This window comes from Hyla sarda, chromosome 2 (assembly GCF_029499605.1).
Source record: "Hyla sarda isolate aHylSar1 chromosome 2, aHylSar1.hap1, whole genome shotgun sequence".
NCBI lineage: Eukaryota > Metazoa > Chordata > Amphibia > Anura > Hylidae > Hyla > Hyla sarda.
This window is the reverse complement of record NC_079190.1, coordinates 26016069-26036919: the sequence shown is the minus strand read 5'-3', so window position 1 is coordinate 26036919 and position 20851 is coordinate 26016069. Positions and strand designations below refer to the sequence as shown.

Genomic DNA, 20851 nt, shown 5'->3' with positions numbered 1-20851 from the left:
CACATACTGTACACTCTGAATATAAATCTGCCACATACTGTACCCCTGCATATAATACCGCCATACACTGTACCCTCTGAATATAATACTACCACACACTGTACATTCTGAATATAATACCATCACATACTGTACCCTCTGAATATAAATCTACCACATACTGTACCCCTGAATATAATACCGCCACACACTGTACCCCTGAATATAATACTACCACAAACTGCGCCCTCTGAATTTAACGTTGCCATACAGTGCACCCTCTGAATATAATACCACATCCGCAGTAACACCCCTCAACATCCGTTAGCTGATGCTATTACCACGGGAGGGTTTTTTTGTTGGTGTTGCTAGTGGATGATGGGGGTGCTACTACTGGGGGGGGGGTGTTGCTGGAGGATGAGGAGGGTGCAACTGGCCACCCCCCCCCTGGCAGTATCACCCCCATCATCCATCGGCAGGATCATCCTCCTGGCAGGAGCACCGCCATCATCCACCATCAGGATCTGCTGATGGAGGTGCTACTGCTGGGGGGGGATTGTTGGTGGATGATGAGGGTGCTACTGCCAGGGGGGGAGCATTAGGTAGGCAGCAGTTCCCCCACATTAGTTAGCATATTTTCCCCACATTAGGCAGCATAGATTCCCCACATTTGGTATGTGTTCCCCCACATTAGGTAGCAATTTCCCCACATTAGGTAGCACAGATTCCCCACATTAGGTAGCAGTTTCCCCACATTAGGTAGCATAGATTCCCCCATTCAGTAGCACAGATTCCCCACATTAGGTAGCATAGACTCCCCACATTTGGTAGCACAGATTCCCCACATTAGGTAGCAGTTTCCCCACATTAGGTAGCATAGAATCCCCACATTAGGTAGCATAGACTTTTGGTAGTAGTTACCCCACATTAGGCCGCAGGTTCCCTTGTAGGTTCCCCACAATGGGTCAAAGTCTCCCCACATTAGATCGCTGTTTAACCCCCCTCACAAAAAAAAAAAAAAACACATACAACACAGACAGACACACACAGAGTCACAGTCACACACACAGAGTCACACAGTCACACACAGAGTCACACAGTCACACACACACAGAGTCACACACACACAGAGTCACACACAGTCACATACATGCACACACACACACACACAGAGTCACACACAGTCACATACATGCACACACACATACAAAGTCACACACACACAGAGTCACACACACACACAGAGTCACACACAGTCACATACATGCACACACACACACACAGAGTCACACACACACAGAGTCACACACACACAGAGTCACACACAGTCACATACATGCACACACACACACAAAGTGTCACACACATACAGTCACACACAGACACAGTACACACACAGACAGAGATAGCGACAGACAGACACACACACTCACCCATCCAGCGCAGCGATCCTTCTCTCCTGGCGCCCTGCGAGTGACGTCACTGACGTCCCATGCGGTGGTGCGGACGGACGGGCGCACAGCGGCGATGAAGGCGGGGGGGGGTGTGCTGTCGGACGGGCGCACAGCAGCGCAGGTAAAGGGGGGGGGCGGGGGGGTGCTGCCGGTCGGGTACAGGCGGAGAGTGTCGGTGTAGCTGGGGAGGGGGGGGTGCTGCGGAGCGTCTTGGTGTCACCCCATTAGGTTGGTGTCACCCGGTGCGGGCCGCACCCCCCGCACCCGGGTCGCAACGCCACTGCTTGCTGTTTAAAGGGGTACTCCGCCCCTAGACATCTTATCCCCTATCCAAAGGAGGAGGCGCGCATGATGTTGGACAGATCTGAACATAGTGATCGCCCCTGTCTGCCTCGGAAGTGGCGCTGCGCTCCTTTAACAGGCTGAAAAATGCTGATTATTATAGTACGGGTGGGGTGGGGGTAGCATGGTTTTGCTTGATGGGCAGGTGCTTCAGATGGGCAGATGCTTTGGATGCTGATTAACTTTATTGCAGCTGACAGAGCTGCACCCCCATCAAGAGGGCGCTCTAGGCGGCTGCCTATTTTGCCTATAGGTGGAGCCGGCCCTGGACATGGTGGAGCTTTCAATAAAAGTCTGTTCTATCAACCATGATAATTTCACCCTTTACATGCTGGTGCGGACAGTCACCTAGGAAATAGTGATGAGCGGCAGGGGCCATATTCAAATTTGCGATATTTCGATAATATATTGACTATTGTTTGTCCTATGTTCGCGAAATTCGCATATTCGCTATGTTCGTACACTATATTTTTTTACATGGGAACATTTGCATTCAAAATTTGTATAAAATTTTCATAAAAGATTTGCATATGAAAAAAAAAAACGAAAATATCATTCATTACGAATATATAGCACTTTATACAAAATATTCGCAAAATCGCAAAGGGCCGATATTTGCGATTAAAAATTCCCCTTACGAATATTCGTGCTCAATACTAGTGTCCAGTCTGGAAGTGCCGATATTCGCATAAATATTCGCATTAAAAAAACATGAATATTCGTCATTACGAATATATATCACTATATTCTAAATATTCACGAAATCGGGAAGTGGCGATATTCACTGTAAAAATTTGGATTTCGAATATTCGCACTCAACACTACTAGGAAATTGCTCGTATTACAATTACCGTCTAGCTATTGCGGCTCTAGACCAGGGCTTCATTATATTGCATGTGTTTCCAATAAGGGCCATGCGTTATAGGCGCCCATGGCAGGAATGAGTGTTTTTTTTGTTTTTTTTTCGGTAGTCTGCAATATAATTGAAACATAACACATGAGCGGGACGGCTTGATGTATGTGTCCTGACAATCCTCAGCTGAGTACTCGCTCCCACTTGATGAATAACTCCTATTATCTCTTTCGTGATAACACTCCTTGTAAAGTGTCTGGGAAAAACAGGCCGGGCCGCTATAATGTACTTTCCTGTTAATACATCACTTTCCAAGAAGTGTTATCAAAGGAAACCTAGTACAATATGTGATATACTGCTTCTCCAACACAAGTAATGCATTTCATCTCCCAGGCACCTGATGTATTTGTTTGCACGGCACGGTAAAAAAATACTTCACATATCTGTTCCCAGTTCTCAATGCAGTAAGTGCATCATTTCTGTAGATCCCAGCCAGGGCCGGTTCTGCCTATAGGCAAAATAAGCAGCTGCCTAGAGCACCCTCTCTATGGGGGCACTGCTCTGCCTGCTGGAAGAAAATTAGAAGCCAGCCAGCATCCGAAGCACCAACTCATCTGAAGCACCCGCCTAGCCAGCAACACCGTTGCAGGGGGGGGGGGGGTTACAGTGTGTCACCCCAGTAGTAAGGTGGGGCATGTTAAAGGGCAGAGCCAATGGGCAGGGTCAAGGGGTTTCAAGATTAGCTTTCGCCTAGGGTGGCAAAAATCCTTTCACCAGCCCTGATCCCAGTACTAGAGAACAAGCTGGAGAGACAGCCATCTTTGCAAGATATACTCTACAGCAGTGGGCTCCAAACTGTGGACCTCCAGATGTTGCAAAACTACAACTCCATCTTTATCAGTGGATCGCCGATCACACTGTATAATGGTATGCCATAGACATAGCATTATACAGTAAATGCAATCTAATGATTGCATATCCAAGACCCCTGTGGGGACTTAAAAAGTTTAAATAATCATTGTATTTAGAGCTTTTTTGTTATTTTTTAACGCAAAGATTTGCGCAAGAGTTTTTTTTTTGTGTGTTTTTCCCCCCGCAAAATCAGATAGAATTCTTCATAGCTATGTCTACGGTAGAATTTAATTTATTAACTCGTTTATTTTTTTTTACGAAAAAAAAAATGCACAAAAGCACTTTTCTGCTGCAAAGGGCTGATCTGCCCCTCAGCCCCTGTACTATTACTCCCATCATGGACAGAGTCTGTCCCATGATGGGAGTAGTTGTTGTACTGCAGCGCTGAGGGATGGCACTTGCACATCCCCCAACTGCATGTCTTTAAGACTACTACTCCGTCCATGATGCGAGTTATAGTCTAGGGGCTAAGGGGCAGATTGCAGCAGGTCATTCTGCAGAGACCCGCTGTGATCCGCATTCATTAAGTTAACAAGCCGGCGGCATATGTGGCTCCACTGCGCTCCCCGCTGGCTCCAGGCGGGGAATACTGTATACACTGTCATAATTTATAATCCCCGCCGCCAGGAGACGGGAGCTCTGATTGGTGACTTGCTATTCACTAATCAGAGCTTCAGCCTCCCGGCGGCGGTGATTATGAATTGTGAGAGATGTATACAGGAGCCGGTGGGCAGCGCAGTGCAGCCGCATGTGCCGTCGGCTTGTTAACTTAATAAATGCGGATCTGCACCCCAGCCCCTGGACTATAACTCCCATCATGGACGGAGCATGTCCATGATGGGAGTAGTAGTCCTAAAAGTTATTTAGGCTGGGAGGGCCAGTAACAATGGTCCTTGCCCACCCTGGTAGCATCAGGCTATTGCTGCTTGGTTGGTATCTGGCTGATACTGAAAATAGGGGGAACCCTATGCGTTTTTAAGTTTTTTTTATTTTAAATAAATAAATAAATCGTGTGTGGTTCCCCCATTTTTTTTATTATCAGCCAGATACCAATCAGGCAGCAACAGTCTGATGTTACCAGAGTGGGCGAGGAACATTGTTACTGGCCCTCCCCAGCCTAAATAACGCCAGCCTGTTACCGCCTAGGCCCAGGAGCGCCATTTTTGAAGCTCCGGGTCTGTTGGTACCGGCTTTTCCCAGCACCCCTGTGGCGGTGGGTACTGGGGTAATAATTGGGGGTTAGCGCTAACTTATTTTGGGGCTAACGCTAAGCCTGGCTAAGTAATGGATTCTGTCTACAAGACGTCTTCCACTACTAAGCCTGAAAATTCAATTATAAAAAACACGACACATTGAAAAAAAAATTTATTAAAAAAAAAAAAAAAACACTCCCCCACAGCCCACGTTAACCCTTTTATTGACATTTAAAAAAAATGCTGTTCATCATCGCAATCCGCCAAATCTGACATAGTCCTCTGCATCTAAAATGAGAAGAAGAAAAAAAAAAAACAATAAAACTACAACCATTTCTGTGATTTCTACACTATCAAAAGCTGGTGTGAAATTTTTGATGTAAACTGGACTCTCACCCCTTTGAAAATATCATGTAAAACAGACAAAATACGTGGACATGCCCACTTCTACAAAACTGACGTGAATGGTGTAAACCGCTGCACAAATCTCTTTGAAAATGTGGTCGATACTAATTTGAGAATCTCCCCCTCTGTGTACTTTATAGAGATTTATGATTTTACTATTGTGCAGAGTTTTGTTGGGCGCACACTGCTGCTCCGGCACTGCTAGCTATGTGAGCAGTGTACTGCGGGAAAATGCCCCCGCTCTGGGAAGTGTGCGGTAAAGAAGGAGTGCACGGTAGAGCGAGGGGGGTGTTTCTATATTTGCACAAAATGTATCAAAGGACGTGCACAACTTTAGTAAATCTTGAGCAAGAGTGTAAATTAGACAAGCAATGTAAAGGGGTAGATCTGTGTCTACAATAGACACCCAATGATAAATCTCCCCCATACTGTATATATATATTGTACCTGTGGTCGAGGTTGAAGCCGGCTGAGCACCCGCACTGATATACTATAGCTTGAAGCCTTGTCATGGTGCTCCTTTATCATTATATTTTATATATATATATATATATATATATATATATATATATATATATACTTTTGGGCTGTATGTCTACATCTTTTTATTGTGCGATTTATGTAAAACCGCCATTGAGTCCCATAGGGAAGCCGTGGTATCTCCAGCAGATGTAATATAGTTTAACGTTATTCTAATGCAGGGTAAAAACCTGAATTACAAGTTTTTGATATTTAACAATCCTTAAGCCGCAGGAAGACGGCACCTCCGGTGGGCAAACAGGCTGAAACCACTAAACAGTTATTTATCTCGGCACACTCCAATATACAGAACTGCAGCAATACTGATTTGTTTTGGCTCCAGATGATTATATTTTAGAAGCATCATGTAACTCGATTGTCTTCCTATGGGGCACATGCAAAGTGCTTTGGCCTTTTCTTTTTTACTCAAAGCTTTTTACAGTTGCAACGCTGGTTTTTGTTTTTGAGTATTATGTTATAAATCAATTGTATCTAGAAAGAAACTAATAATAGGCAGCGGTCAGTTTAGAAATGGAAGGGATTGTCCAGGATTAGAAAGGCAAAGCTAATTTCTTCGAAGAAAACAGCACCAGCACTGTCCTCAGGTTGTGTGTGGTATTACAACTTGGCTCCATTAACTTCAATGGAAATTAGCTGTAATACCAGGCACAACCTGAAGACAGGTGAGGTGCTTTTTTTGGAAGAGATCGGCTCTGTTTTTCTAATCGTGGATTACCCCTTTAAAGAGGTTGCCTAGGAAGCAGGGGTGTGGCCTAATGGGGTTGTACAGGAAGCAGGGGTGAAGCTTAAAGGGGTTGTACAGGAAGCAGGAGTGGGGGTTAAGGAGGTTGTACAGGAAGCAATAGAGGGGCTTAAAGAGGCTGTACAAGAAGCATAGATGAATAAGGGGTTGTAAAGCAGGGGTGTCGGGCTTAAAGAGACTTTGGACAGAAAGTAGGGGTAAGGACTAAAGAGGTTGTACAGAAGGCAGGGGTGAGGCTTAAAGGGGTTGTACAGGAAGCAGGGGTGGGGCTTAAGTTGATTGTACAGGAAGCCAGGATGGGCTTTAAAGGGGTTGTACAGGAAGCAGGTATGGAGCTTAAAAGGGTTGTACAGGAAGCATGGGTGGGGCTTAAAGGGATTGTACAGGAAGCAAAGGTGAGCTTGAAGGGATTGTACAGGAATCAGTGGTGGGGCTTAAGGGGCTTGTACAGGAAGCAGGGTTGGGGGTTAAGGGGCTTGTACAAGAAGCAGGGGTGGAGTTTAAAGGGGTTGTATAGAAGTAGCACCACACCTGTCCACACAACCCGTGAACATGTGTGGCGTTGTTTTTGTAATCCTATCCAAGAATGTAACTGGTCTGAATTGTATTTTCCATCCGTACCATCTTGTAGAAGATATCACGAGATAGATGTCACCTAACGGCTTTGTTTTCATTTTTTTTAAGGTAACTACGGAGAGAGAGGCATGGAAGCTTTTAAGGACATGTCGGCCAAAGACGGGGTCTGCATCGCTCACTCGTACAAGATATACAGTAACGCCGGAGAGCAGAACTTTGATAAACTGTTGATGAAATTACGGAGTCATCTTCCCAAGGCCCGAGTGGTGGTGTGCTTCTGCGAAGGAATGACCGTCAGGGGACTTTTGATGGCTATGAGGCGTCAGGGCATTAATGGGGAGTTCCTTCTTCTGGGGAGGTAGGTCACTATTTTTTTACCAACTTGGTTTCTGGATCTCCAAGGGGTTCATAGTATTCATATGATCCACCTCTATGATATGTAGGCCCTTCTTTTGTTTCATGTATGTAGGATGGACACAGCTGTACATAATGTCATTTTTATTTGGTTTGGTATTTGGCAACTTTTGGTTATGGTATTCCATTGTTTCCCAATAGGGGGAAAAGTTGTAGGGGAATCTGCAATAATTGCAAGAAGTTCAACCATTTTGAAAATTTTTACAGATGTTCCCCCCCACGCGGAGACTACACAACCAACCATAAATCACATACATTACCTATAGGTCCATATAAACTATGCCGGGCTCCTACTGGTTGTCCTTGTGCATGTTTTCAGTACTTTCCATCATTTATTGGCACCATGAGGAGCACTTCTGTAGGGTGGAAACTGGAAAGGTGGCAGGGTCAACACATTACTGCTCTATTGACATCGGTCCAATGATCTGTTTGTCTACAAGAGTGGTCTCCAACCTGTGGACTCCCAAGCTGTTGCAAAACGACGACTCCCAGCATGCCCGGACAGCCGTTGGCTGTCCGGGCATGCTAGGAGTCATCGTTTTGCAACATCTGGAAGTCTATAGTTTGGAGACTGGTCTGGTCTACAAGGTGGTCTATCTTTCCTACCTCATGACATCTTCCTGTAGGGTGCAAGCCTTCCCTCACAAATATATGTGGGCAGGCCATATGGTCAAGACACTCATCTCAATTTTCAACTCTATAATAGTAACAAGCGTAGGCTTCCATACCTGCTAGGCTCCTGTGAAGTGGATCTACAAGGGTATGTGTCTGGCAGCTGCATACTACCCCACCACACAAACTTAGCCAAGCTGAGTATGCATGTGTATGGGGCATCTGGAGAGAAAGCCCTCCTGCCAGACCCCCCCCCGCCCCTCCAAAGTTTTTGTTGAACACCACATTACACAGTAGACGATAACACAAACAGTGAGGTTGCAAAACTTGTTATTCATTCCCTGTCTGCTCCTCTGCCTGTGGAATTGCTCAGCACAAGCAGCACACTGTCTTCCTTCCTTCATTCTTTCTTAAATGTTCCAATAAAGATATATATATGTGTGTATGGAAGGGAGATGGTGATGTAGTCTGTAGAGACAAGATCCAGCCACACCTCCTGAGACAGCAGAGGATGATGCAGGAGAGAGGAAGGAACTAGGTGTAGAGAGGAGCCGGGCAGCTGGAGACAGCACCACACTGACTACACAACTTCCTGTAAGGAGAGAGGGAGGAGCCAAGGAGCTTTTGAAACAATGCCACACTGAAAATGAAAGGACTGCACAACTTCTTGTCAGGAGAGAGAGAGGGGCCGGGGAGATAGAGACAACACCACACTGACAATGAGAGAGCCACATAACTTCCTGTCAGGGAAGGAATTATGCAAAAGTGTTGTGAAGCCAGTACAATTTGTGATAACACCATACTGGTAAGATATATATTTTTGGGTGATGGCGGCTTAAAGGGGTAAAAGGTGGAAAACTTTTTTTTTTTTTTATCAACTGGTGCCAGAAAATTCAACAGATTTGTAAATTACTTCTATTAAAAAATCTTAATCCTTCCAGTACTTATTAACTGCTGAATATTACAAAGGAAATTCTTCTCTTTTTGGAACACAGAGCTCTCTGCTGACATCACAAGCACAGTGCTCTCTGCCGACATCTCTGTCCATTTTAAGAACTGTCCAGAGTAGGAGAAAATCTCCATAGCAAACATACGCTGCTCTGGACAGTTCCTTAAATGGACAGAGATGTCAGGAGAGAGCACTGTGCTCGTGATGTCAGAAGAGAGCACTGTGTTCCAAAAAGAAAAGAGTTTCCTCTGTAGTATTCATCAGCTAATAAGTACTGGAAGGATTAAGATTTTTTAATAGAAGTAATTTACAAATCTGTTCAACTTTCTGGCACCAGCTGATTTAAAAAAAAAATAATAATACGCTTTCCACCGGAGTACCCCTTTAAAATCTTCAATAGCTGTAAGCCAAGCAAAATAAAGTCCACCAATGTAGCCAAAACCTGCTGGGGCCTTCTGTGTATGGGGATCTTTCAGAATTCTTAGGGTTTGTTTGGGGTCTGTGACCATGAAGAAGATCTGCATGGAAAGCAATTAATCAAAATAATTAGCAAAATTGATACACTTTGTAATTTAGATCAATTAAAAATAATTTGAAAAATATTGATAACTGTTCCTTGCGATACCATTTCAAACCACATGGCATGCTGTTAAAAAGAAACATCCCAGATAGTGGGAAAGAGAGTCGATCAGGCACTTGTAGAACATCATTCCTACAGTGCCACCTAGTGGTTGGAGTACAAACTCCAGTCACTTGCATTCCAAGTGTCTATTTGTTTTGCTAAAAACTAGATTCTACATAGAAGCGGATGGGATGGGCACTTTAATTTTCCCATGTGCAATGACAAAAATAGTGCGGAATTAAAGTTGATCTCGGATGGATGTGACTGACTGGTAAATGTTCTATATCATGACATGTTATTTACACGTAATTGGCGCAATGGCTTGGCATCTTATTCGTTTTTCCTTCTGCCTAATTAGATAGTAAGCTCTTTGTAGCGAGTTTGTCTTCCGCTGACAAGGCGGCGGCTATATTTAGACATGATTCTGTCCTAGGCATCATTAATAACTGCGTTTTGCATTGGTAATTGTAGATCCAGTTTGCTCATTTTTCGATTTTCACCGCCCCCCTCTTGGATAGCTTTAGCTAGGAACAAATTTGTGAAATAAGATGCAAGTGAGTAACAAAACATATGTACAGCTACAGCAGTGTTTCCCAGTCAGGGTGCCTCCAGCTGTTGCAAAACTACAACTCCCAGCATGCTCGGACAGCCGAAAGCTGTCCGAGCATGCTGGGAGTTTTTTAGTTTTGCAACAGCTGGAGGAACCCTGGTTGGGGTGTGGTGAGCCATGGGGGTGCAATGTGAGGTGTATAAGGCAGATGTTGTAGCCCAGGGGCAGATAGTATTAACCCCTAAATGTTCGTGACGCCAGGGCATGGTTTGCCTATGTAACCACCCGAAGGTAGCTCTGCTAGTCCTAGTTAGGCAGGGCAAATAAGAGTCCAAGGCCAGGTTAGGGTTAACGGTAGCTTTACTGAGGTAGACAGATGGTACAGTCTTTACAGCTAGGCCAGGATCCCAGAGAGGTGACCAGAAACACAGGGGACCTCACAGCTTGCTGGGACTTCCAGTGACTTGGAGAGACTTTAGGGCAGCCACGCTGACTATAATAGACTTGACTGTAGGTAGTGACAGCAGACATAGACGACTTGACTTACTGACATGTGGCTGCTGGTTAGGCTTGAGGCCTCCAGATGTGCTGGACACTGGCTCTGAGACGTCTGGACTGAACTTGACCTCAGTAGAGAATGAATCACAAGAGAGAGATTGTAGTACCTCCCCCTCTTATAAAGGGGGGCTGAGAAAGGAGCCCATAGGTAAAGCTGCAGGTCACCTGGTTAGCTGGTGCTCTCTGGGTAACAAAACATGTGACTTGAACATGTGACAACAGTATCATGTGATTAACTTAAAGGTTTTCAAAGGTCCTTTGGGGTCCCAACGTTCTAAACGGCAATTATCCAATTAAGTCTGCGGTTTTATGAATAAAAAATGTTCCCACGGCAATTACTATGCATTTCATTGACCTATACTAACCCAGTTCAGAAAAGAGCGAGGGATATTTAAAAATGAAAGTAGTTAGAACATAGCACATGTTTGCCAACCACCCAGGGTGTCTCCAGCTGTTGCAAAACTGCAACTCCCAGCATGCCCAGACAGCCTTTGGCTGTCAGGGCATGCTGGGTGGGTGTTGTAGTTTTGCAACAGCTGGAGGCACCCTGGTAACAGTAACAGAAACAGTGTTAGCGCAAGTGACATGACATGTTATACATAAATCACCCGACAATCAAACACATCGATCATTCATACAGCATTCATTCATTCAACATTACATCATGTATTAATAAATCACATAAAATTATATTATCTTACCTGTCTTCCAATGTTCCGATTTCCGCGGCTGCCCGCTTTTCCTGCACCCGCTCCCGATAATAGTCCCCTGCTTAAAAAAGATTTACCCGAATGTACCCGAATACCGAATGTATCCGAAAAAAAAAAAAAAACCCCCGAATACCGAATGTATCCGAAAAATCAAGCCCGAACAAATTACCGAACCGAAAATTTTACCAACATTGAAAAACAAAACTAAATGAAATTTTTTCTCGTGCACATGTCTAGTATGTTTTCACATGTTTTCTAGCTATCCAGGACTGGATGTGGTTTTATTTGCAAAAATGTGCAGGCAAACCAAGTGCCATGTAATACCATTCTTCCCCTCCAGTGGGCACTGTAGGGGAATTGTGCAGCTATCCCCAGCCATTACAGTTCGTCTCATCTGCACTGAGCTCTGTGCGGTGACCTGGCCAACAGGGCTAGGGAGGCCTGCTTGGGCATACGGGAAACCCGTGCTGGATTCCAGTGCAAGCGCAGACGTCAACTGTTTTAAGGACACGCACAGTTAGGAGGCAGGATGACAAAAAAGAAAGAGGCAGCGACTCTCTCTTCTGTGACTTGCAAAAAGAAGATGGGAACTTCTGGTGCATGCAGTGCCTCTATACCATGTTGCCTACACCAGAAGCTCAGAGGAAAGAAGAGGAGCTGTATGAGATCAGAGAGAGGGAAGTGATTAAAGAGTTAACTACAGGAAAGCAGACAACTAACTCTATGGGGGCCTAATAATTAAGAAGGGGCCTAACTGCTATGAAGGGTCCTAGTAGTTAAGCCTCTTCTTATTAGTTAGGCCCCTCCTTAGTCATTTGACCCCCCATTCAGTATGGGGGCTAACTACTTTATGGGGGCCTAATACTAAAGAAGGGCCTACCTACTATTTGAGCAATAACCACTATATGAGGCTAACTATTATATGGAGGCCTAACTACAAAATGGGGAGCTAACTACTATATGAGGACTTGAAAAAAGAGTCCTAACCACTATATAAGGGACCTAACTACTAAAGAGGAGCCTAACTACTATATGGGATCTAACTACTACAGTGGGGATCAAAAGTTTGGGCACCCCAGGTAAAAAATGTTATTAATGTGCATAAAGAAGCCAAGGAAAGATGGAAAAATCTCCAAATGACATCAAATTACAGATTAGATATTCTTATAATATGTCAACAAAAGTTAGATTTTATTTCCATCATTTACACTTTCAAAATAACAGAAAACAAAAAAATGGTGTCTGCAAAAGTTTGGGCACCCTGCAGAATTTATAGCTTGCACTGCCCCCTTTGCAAAGCTGAGACCTGCCAGTGTCATGGATTGTTCTCAATCATCATCTGGGAAGACCAGGTGATACCAATCTCAAAGGTTTTAAATGCCCAGACTCATCTGACCTTGCCCCAACAATCAGCACCATGGGTTCTTCTAAGCAGTTGTCTAGAAATCTGAAACTGAAAATAGTTGACGCTCACAAAGCTGGAGAAGGCTATAAGAAGATAGCAAAATGTTTTCAGATGTCAATATCCTCTGTTCGGAATGTAATTAAGAAATGGCAGTCATCAGGAACAGTGGAAGTTAAAGCAAGATCTGGAAAACCAAGAAAAATATCAGACAGAACAGCTCGCAAGATTGTGAGAAAAACAATTCAAAACCCATGTTTGACTGCACAATCCCTCCAGATAGATCTGACAGACACTGGAGTTGTGGTACACTATTCCACTATAAAGAGATACTTGTACAAATATGGTCTTCATGGAAGAGTTATCAGAAGAAAACCTCTTCTACGTCCTCACCACAAAAATCAGCGTTTGAACTTTGCAAATGAACATATAGACAAGCCTGATGCATTTTGGAAACAAGTTCTGTGGACCGATGAGGTTAAAATTGAACTTTTTTGCCGGAATGAGCAAAGGTACGTTTGGAGAAGAAGGGGAACAGAATTTAATGAATCGAACCTCTGTCCAACTGTTAAGCATGGGGGTGGATCAATCATGCTTTGGGGTTGTATTGCAGCCAGTGGCACAGGGAACATCTCTCGAGTAGAAGGAAAAATGGATTCAATAAAATTAAAGCTAATTTTGGATGCTAACTTGATGCCATCTGTGAAAAAGCTGAAGTTAAAGAGAGGATGGCTTCTACAAATGGATAATGATCCTAAACACACCTCGAAATCCATGGGGGATTACATCAAGAGGTGTAAACTGAAGGTTTTGCCATGGCCTTCACAATCTCCTGATCTCAACATAATTGAAAATCTATGGATAGACCTTAAAAGAGCAGTGCGTGACAGACAGCCCAGAAATCTCGAAGAACTGGAAGACTTTTGTAAGGAAGAATGGGCAAAGATACCTCAAACAAGAATTGAAAGACTCTTGGCTGGCTACAAAAAGTGTTTACAAGCTGTGATATTTGCCAAAGGGGGCAGTACAATATATTAACTCTGCAGAGTGCCCAAACTTTTGCAGATGCCATTTTTTTGTTTTCTGTTACCGTATATACTCGAGTATAAGCCGAGTTTTTCAGCACAATTTTTCGTGCTGAAAACACCCCCCTCGGCTTATACTAGAGTGAACAGCCATCGGCTGTCCGGGCATGCTGGGAGTTGTAGTTTTGAAACATCTGGAGGTTCGCAGGTTGAAGACCACTGCCCGGGCCTTCGTCATCATCCAGTCCCCCATTCCCCCTTTAGTTTTGTACTCACCTCCGCTCGGCGGGATGTTCGGGTGAGCTGGTCCGGGCCATCTGTGCTGCAGGACCGTCCGGTGGGAAGGGATAGTCGTTCCGGGCTGTCCATCTTCACCGGGGGGGCCTCTTCTCCGCGCTTTGGGCCTGGAATAATAACGTTGCCTTGACGAGGACGCACAGGGACGTTGCGTCCCTGTGCGTCGTCGTCAAGGCAACGTCATTATTCCGGGGCCGGTCGCGAAGCGCAGAGAAGAGGCCCCCCCGGTGAAGATGGACAGCCCGAAACGACTATCCCTCCCACCGGACGGTCCTGCAGCACAGATGGCCCGGACCAGCTCACCCGAACGTCCCACCGAGCGGAGGCGAGTACAGAACTAAAGGGGGTGAGAGGGGGGGGGGCTGGATGATGACAGAGGGGATTATGTATTTCCCACCCTAGGCTTATACTCGAGTCAATAACTTTTCCTGGGTTTTTGGGGTGAAATTAGGGGCCTCAGCTTATATTCGGGTCGGCTTATACTCGAGTATATACGGTATTTTGAAAGTGTAAATGATGGAAATAAAATTTAACTTTTGTTGACATATTATAAGAAGGGATAACCTGTAATTTGATGCCTTTTGGAGAATTTTCCATCTTTCCTTGGCTTCTTTATGCACATTAATAAAATGTTTACCTGGGGTGCCCAAACTTTTGATCCCCACTGTATATGGGGCTAACCTCTATATGGGGGGACCTAACTACTATATTGTATCTAACTACTATATGGAGGGCTAGCTACTTTATGAGCGGATACCTACTATATGGAGGGCTAACTATTAAAAAGGGGCCTAACTACTATATGGGGGTCAACTCACTTTTGTGCATACAAGTAGAAGGTAGCTCAGCACTGCTAAGTCTATAAAGCTTAAAAATATGGACACAGAAAAGCCAGATCACTGCTCATGGTCAGATCAGCGGTGCTCTGACTCTTGAAGATCCATAAAACACAATAGGAGCAAAGAAAGCAAAGTCGGCAACTCACCGGGATCTCTTCAGAACTTCTTCATTATTATATATCATAATAGGTACAGAGGGAGACGGACATACGGGGAGTACAGCTAGGCGGCGACAACAGCCGTTTCACGCGATACTCGTGCTTCTTCTGGCCTTTTTTTTTTATTTTTTAAATGAACTGGTACCAGAAAGTTAAACAGGTTTGTAAATTACTTCTATTTAAAAATCTTAAATCTTCCAGTACTTATCAGCTTTTGGGGGCTGTTGTGTGCTTTGAAGTTCTTTTCAGTCTGACCACAGTGCTCTCTGCTGACACCTCTGTCCATGTCAGGAACTGTCCAGAGCAGGAGAGGTTTACTATGGGGATTTACTCCTGCTCAAGACAGTTCCTAACATGGACAGAGGTGTCAGCAGAGAGCACTGTGGTCAGACTGAAAAGAACTTCAAAATAAAAGAACTTCCTGTGGAACATACAGCAGCTGATAAGTACTGGACGGATTAGATTTTTTTTAATAGAAGTCATTTACAAACCTGTTTAGCTTTCTGGCACCAGTTCATTTAAAAAAATAATGTTTTCGGATGTTTTTTCGGATCAGAGATGAGGCTCTGTGTCTGCGCCTGGTTTTCGAGGGATTCCCCCTGGGTAATTATTCAATCTAAATTCCATCTTACCTAACAGTATTAACAAACAGAAGAATCACTTTAAAACTTGATATAATTAGAGTCTATGAGATTATGCTGTAAGTAGTCAGATTGCCTTTCAGCGCACTAAGTGAATACTGTAATTCCGTTAGCCTTCTTTAAAGGAGAACTCTGCATCCCCATTAACTGTTTGCAATTAGAACCTGTGGAAAATATTTTCAAGGGCACATGTTTAGCAATCATCAGTTAGATATCTAATCCCCAGAACAGCGTTTCCCAACCAGGGAGCCTCCAGCTGTGGCAAAACTACAACCCCCAGCATGCCCGGACAGCCTTTGGCTGTCCGGGCATGCTGGGAGTTGAAGTTTTGTAACAGCTGGAGGCACCCTGGTTGGGAAACACTGCACCGACTATTGTGACCACCAATTATCACTTCAACAAAGTTGTGGCGGTGTTAAGGACACAGACCATTTTTGAGCTTGAGGACACAGCCAATTTGGGGGATAACCACTATATGGGGGGCCTAACTACTATATGGAGGCCTAAGTACAAAATGGGGGCTAACTACTATATGAGGGGCCTAACCACTAATTGAGGGGCCTAACTTTTTCCTAAAGTTGTAGACCGTTAACTGCCTCCCAGCACTAGCTGGTGCTATAGCAAGTGATTTTACAGCTATTGCCAGGTTTGAACTGAAGTTTTGGAGTAATGATTTTTGGGGGTTTTTTTTGGAGGGGGGTGAAGGGGTGGGGGTGGCATGGTAACCATTAGGAAACCCGCACAAACTCACACAAACTCTGGAAGAAAATACTGTACAAACTTGACTTTTATAAATGTTAGCACTACGCCACCATGCTACTTTTAAAGGAGTATTCTAGGAGAAAACTTTTTTTTTATATATCAACTGGCTCCAGAAAGTTAAACAGATTTGTAAATTACTTCTATTTAAAAATCTTAATCCTTCCAATAGTTATCAGCTGCTGAAGTTGAGTTGTTGTTTTCTGTCTGGCAACAGTGCTCTCTGCTGACATCTCTGCTTGTCTCGGGAACTGCACAGAGTAGAAGAGGCTTGCTATGGGGATTTGCTTCTAGACTGGGCGGTTCCCGAGACAGGTGTCATCAGAGAGCACTTAGATAGAAAAGAACGACTCAACTTCAGCAGCTCATAAGTACTGAAAGGATTAAGATTTTTTAATAGAGGTAATTTACAAATCTGTTTAACTTTTACAAATCTGTTTAAGCCATGGTACCCATAAAAGAAAAAAGAAAAAACACATAAACCCACACAAGCTCTGGAAGAAAATACAGTACAAACTTGACTTTCATGAATGGTAGCAGTGCTCAACCATGCTACTTTCACCTAAAGCTGAATTCTGTGAAAATTAGACTGTAAACTGCCTCCCACCACTAGATGGTGCTGTGTTTTGAACAGATCCTTAGTATTAGCAAGAGCTTAGCTGTTAGGTCACATGACGGGTCAGGCGTGGAGCTGAACCGTAGCCTGTTTGAAATAACAACCCATTGTATTTTAAAATCAACTATGGATGTAGAAACAACATGAAACCTCTGTAAAAAAAAAAAAAAAAAAAAAAAACAACAACATTATTTATTTGGATTTTTGTTTAGATGTAAACAGTTTAAAGGGGTACTCCGGTGAAAACCTTTTTTCTTTTAAATCAACTGGTGGCAGAAAGTTAAACCTATTTGTAAATTACTTCTATTAAAAAATCTTAATCCTTCCAGTACTTATTAGCTGCTGAATACTACAGAGGAAATTCCTTTCTTTTTGGAATGCTCTCTGATGACATCACGACCACAGTTCTCTCTGCTGATGTTATTATAATAATGCTTTATTTATTGTTGTCCTTAGTGGGATTTGAACCCAAGTCCCCAGCACTGCAAGGCAGCAGTGCTAACCCCTGAGTCACCATGCTGCCCTTAGCATACATCTGCTATGCACGGTTGCTAAAATGGACAGAGATGTCAGCAGAGAGCACTGTGTTTGTGATGTCATCAGTGTTCCAAAAAGAAAGGAATTTCCTCTGTTGCATTCAGCAGCTAATAAGTACTGGAAGGATTAAGATTTTTTAATAGAAGTAATTTACAAATATGTTTAACTTTCTGCCACCAGTTGATTTAAAAGAAAAAAGGTTTTCACTGGAGTACCCCTTTAAAGTGGGTATATTTATAAATGTTCTTATATAGGAACAAACGTCCCTGCCCCGGTTGTACCTATCAGGAGCAAATTCCTGTGAGTCACCACCGTACATGTGTAGAAAACAAATCTATTGGAAATGGATTCAACGCTGCAAATGTTTACAGTAATCCGGAGAGCGGAGCCGCCGTCCCGTGATGGAGCGCTCGCTTGTCTAATCTGTTTTCTTAAAGTACTTTTTAGACAATTGTGCAATTTATACTTTTTTCACTTTTATGCCTCCGCATCTACAGAGTGGCAATTTGCTGTGACAATTACGGGAAACGTTGTAATGCTGCAGAAAAGAAAAGATTTGTTGGAAAAAGGAATTTTAGGGATTTTTTTTCTTGACTAGTAATTTCTTATATTACAATATATTACAATTTACAAATATCTAAAGAGACATCTGAAGAAACAGAACACTTTATCATCATATTTGTTCTCCATTTGTATAAAGCGTTCTGTGGGTTTGAAAGTCATTTTTCAGCGTTATTTAGAAGCTGCATCTTCTGTTTATAACAAAATCAAAACTTTTGACATATCTGTGTAACATGACAGGTTTTTTTAAAGGGGTACTCCACTGGAAAACATTTTTTTTAATCAACTGGTGCCAGCCAGAAAGTTAAACAGATTTGTAAGTTACTTCTATAAAAAAAAAAATCTTAATCCTTCCAGTACTTATAAGCTGCTGTTGTGACCACAGTGCTCTCTGCTGACACCTCTGTCCATTTTAGGAACTGTCCAGAGCAGGATAGGTTTTCTATGGGGATTTGCTCCTACTCTGGACAGTTCCTAAAATGGACAGAGGTGTCAGCAGAGAGCATTGTGGTCAGGCAGAAAGGAAATTCATAAAGAAAAGAACTTCCTGTGGATCATAACAGCAGATTTTTTTAAATAGAAGTAATTTACAAATCTGTTTAACTTTCTGGCACCAGTTGATTTAAAAGAAAATGTTTTCCAGTGGAGTACCCCTTTAAATGAAAGGTACATAAAAAGAATTTTGATGTCATCATTATGATTGTGGTGATTATTATTATTATTTTTATTATCATTATTAATATTATTGTATTTTTTTAATAGTGCCTTCTCATGTTTAATTGAGTTTGGCCTAGAAACAGTATTAAAGGAGCATTATATTATGTAATAGGGGATAAGTTTAAGATCTCGGGGGGGGGGGGGGGGGGGGGTGGTATGCGCTACATTCGGCAATCTCCAACTCTGCCATAGCGATGCATTGAGGGGGGGGGGGGTGTCAGCCGCTTCGTGCGGTGGTCAACATGCGCTATTTGGCTGGAGATCGCGGGGGTCCCTATGGTCGGACCCCCGCAATCCTAGGGTTAGGGGATACATTTTTTATATTCCAGAGTACTCCTTTAATTCATGTAGGCTGGCTAATTCTATTTCTTGCTATTGTAACAGGTGTCTATCTGAGGAAAATTGTTGTAGCTCAACTGACTGAACCCTGAGTTACCCTTTTTGGGGTATGACAATTTGTATTTGCCGGGAGCTTTAACACGTACCTGACGCATCCTACAAAATAAAATAAAAATTTGTTTCTCAGTAGCTTATCCTGATCATGTACATATAATTTTTAGGTGTCTAGCACCTATATTTCTCTCTTAAATACCTTCATTATGTTGCTCACTTGGTTTGTCATTCTGTACTGTCTTGTCTTAACTCTGCATGACTCATCTTTCTCCCTGAGTCTGCCGTGCTGTTCTTGGTCTTTTCATCCAATCACTGCAGGATGCTCTGGAACCCCCTCCTCTTTGTTCTTAGACAAGAGTCTGATAGACAGGACAGAAGTGAGCACAGAGGAGTTCTAGTCCCGCCCTCACTTCCTGGACTCTGCCCCTGCCTTTGCTTCAGCTGGGACAAAGCTAACAGGATTATGTTCTGGATGGTATGGGGACCCCTAGTGGTCTATTTTTATAATAAATTGTAGTGTTGAACGGCATAGGCCATATTCGAATTCGCGAATATTCGCGAATATATGGACGAATATTCTCGTTTTATTTTTGCATATGCGAATATTCGCATATGTGAAAATTACCGTATGCGAAAATTAGCATATTCAAAATATGAATAAACGAAAATTTGCATATGCGAAAATTAGCATATGCCAATTTTCGCATATGCGAAAATTCGCACGCCAGTCTCACATAGTAGTATTAGAGCCTTCTTTACACCACACAAGCTGGAAGCAGAGAGGGATGATCACTGTGATGTGTACTGTAAAAAAAATAAAAAATAAAAAATAACGAATATTCGTAATTACGAATATATAATGCTATATTCGCGAATATTCGCGAATTCGTGAATATGGGATATTCGCGAATAAAATTCGCATAGCGAATATTCGCGAGCAACACTAATAAATTGGCCAACATTTATCATTGTCTATAGACTTTTTTTCTGTCTAGAAAAGGCACAAAAATGGCGCAAACAGGGTTTATTTGCCCTTTTTGCACCTTTTGGTTTACACATTTCAACTGATTTTGAGTTGCAATCCACTGATTTTGGCAATACACATGATATGGACGAATTTTATGAACTGCAGAAAACTACACCAGCCCAGACTTAGCTTAGTTTACAGCACACACAAAAAAGGTGTAAAAAATGCTTCACTTACACCTACAATGATAAATGCCATTGGCCGGCCGGTAGGTGTAAGTGAAGCATTTTTCTGCTCCTTTTTTGTGTGTGCTGGTGATGTGTAGGAGCACCAAATATATGAAATGGTCGCAGAGCATTTGATAAATTTTGTGCAGGTCACATTTTCTGAAATTTAAAGGGGTATTCCAGGAAAAAACTTTTTTTTTTTATATATATCAACTGGCTCCAGAAATTTAAACAGATTTGTAAATACTTCCATTAAAAAATCTTAATCCTTTCAGTACTTATGAGCTTCTGAAGTTGAGTT

The 20851-nt window shown here is 43.0% G+C and overlaps 1 protein-coding gene across 5 annotated transcripts in view; it reads left to right on the top strand.

The window, feature by feature from the left end:
- Window positions 1–20851, top strand: part of GRM5 (glutamate metabotropic receptor 5) — a 349284-nt gene that overhangs the window by 113142 nt on the left and 215291 nt on the right. For all 5 annotated transcript variants that reach the window (XM_056561402.1, XM_056561403.1, XM_056561401.1 and 2 more), the window contains exon 3: window positions 7105–7354. In XM_056561402.1, coding sequence (XP_056417377.1) covers window positions 7105–7354 — 250 coding nt within the window. The remainder of the gene's footprint in view (window positions 1–7104; window positions 7355–20851) is intronic.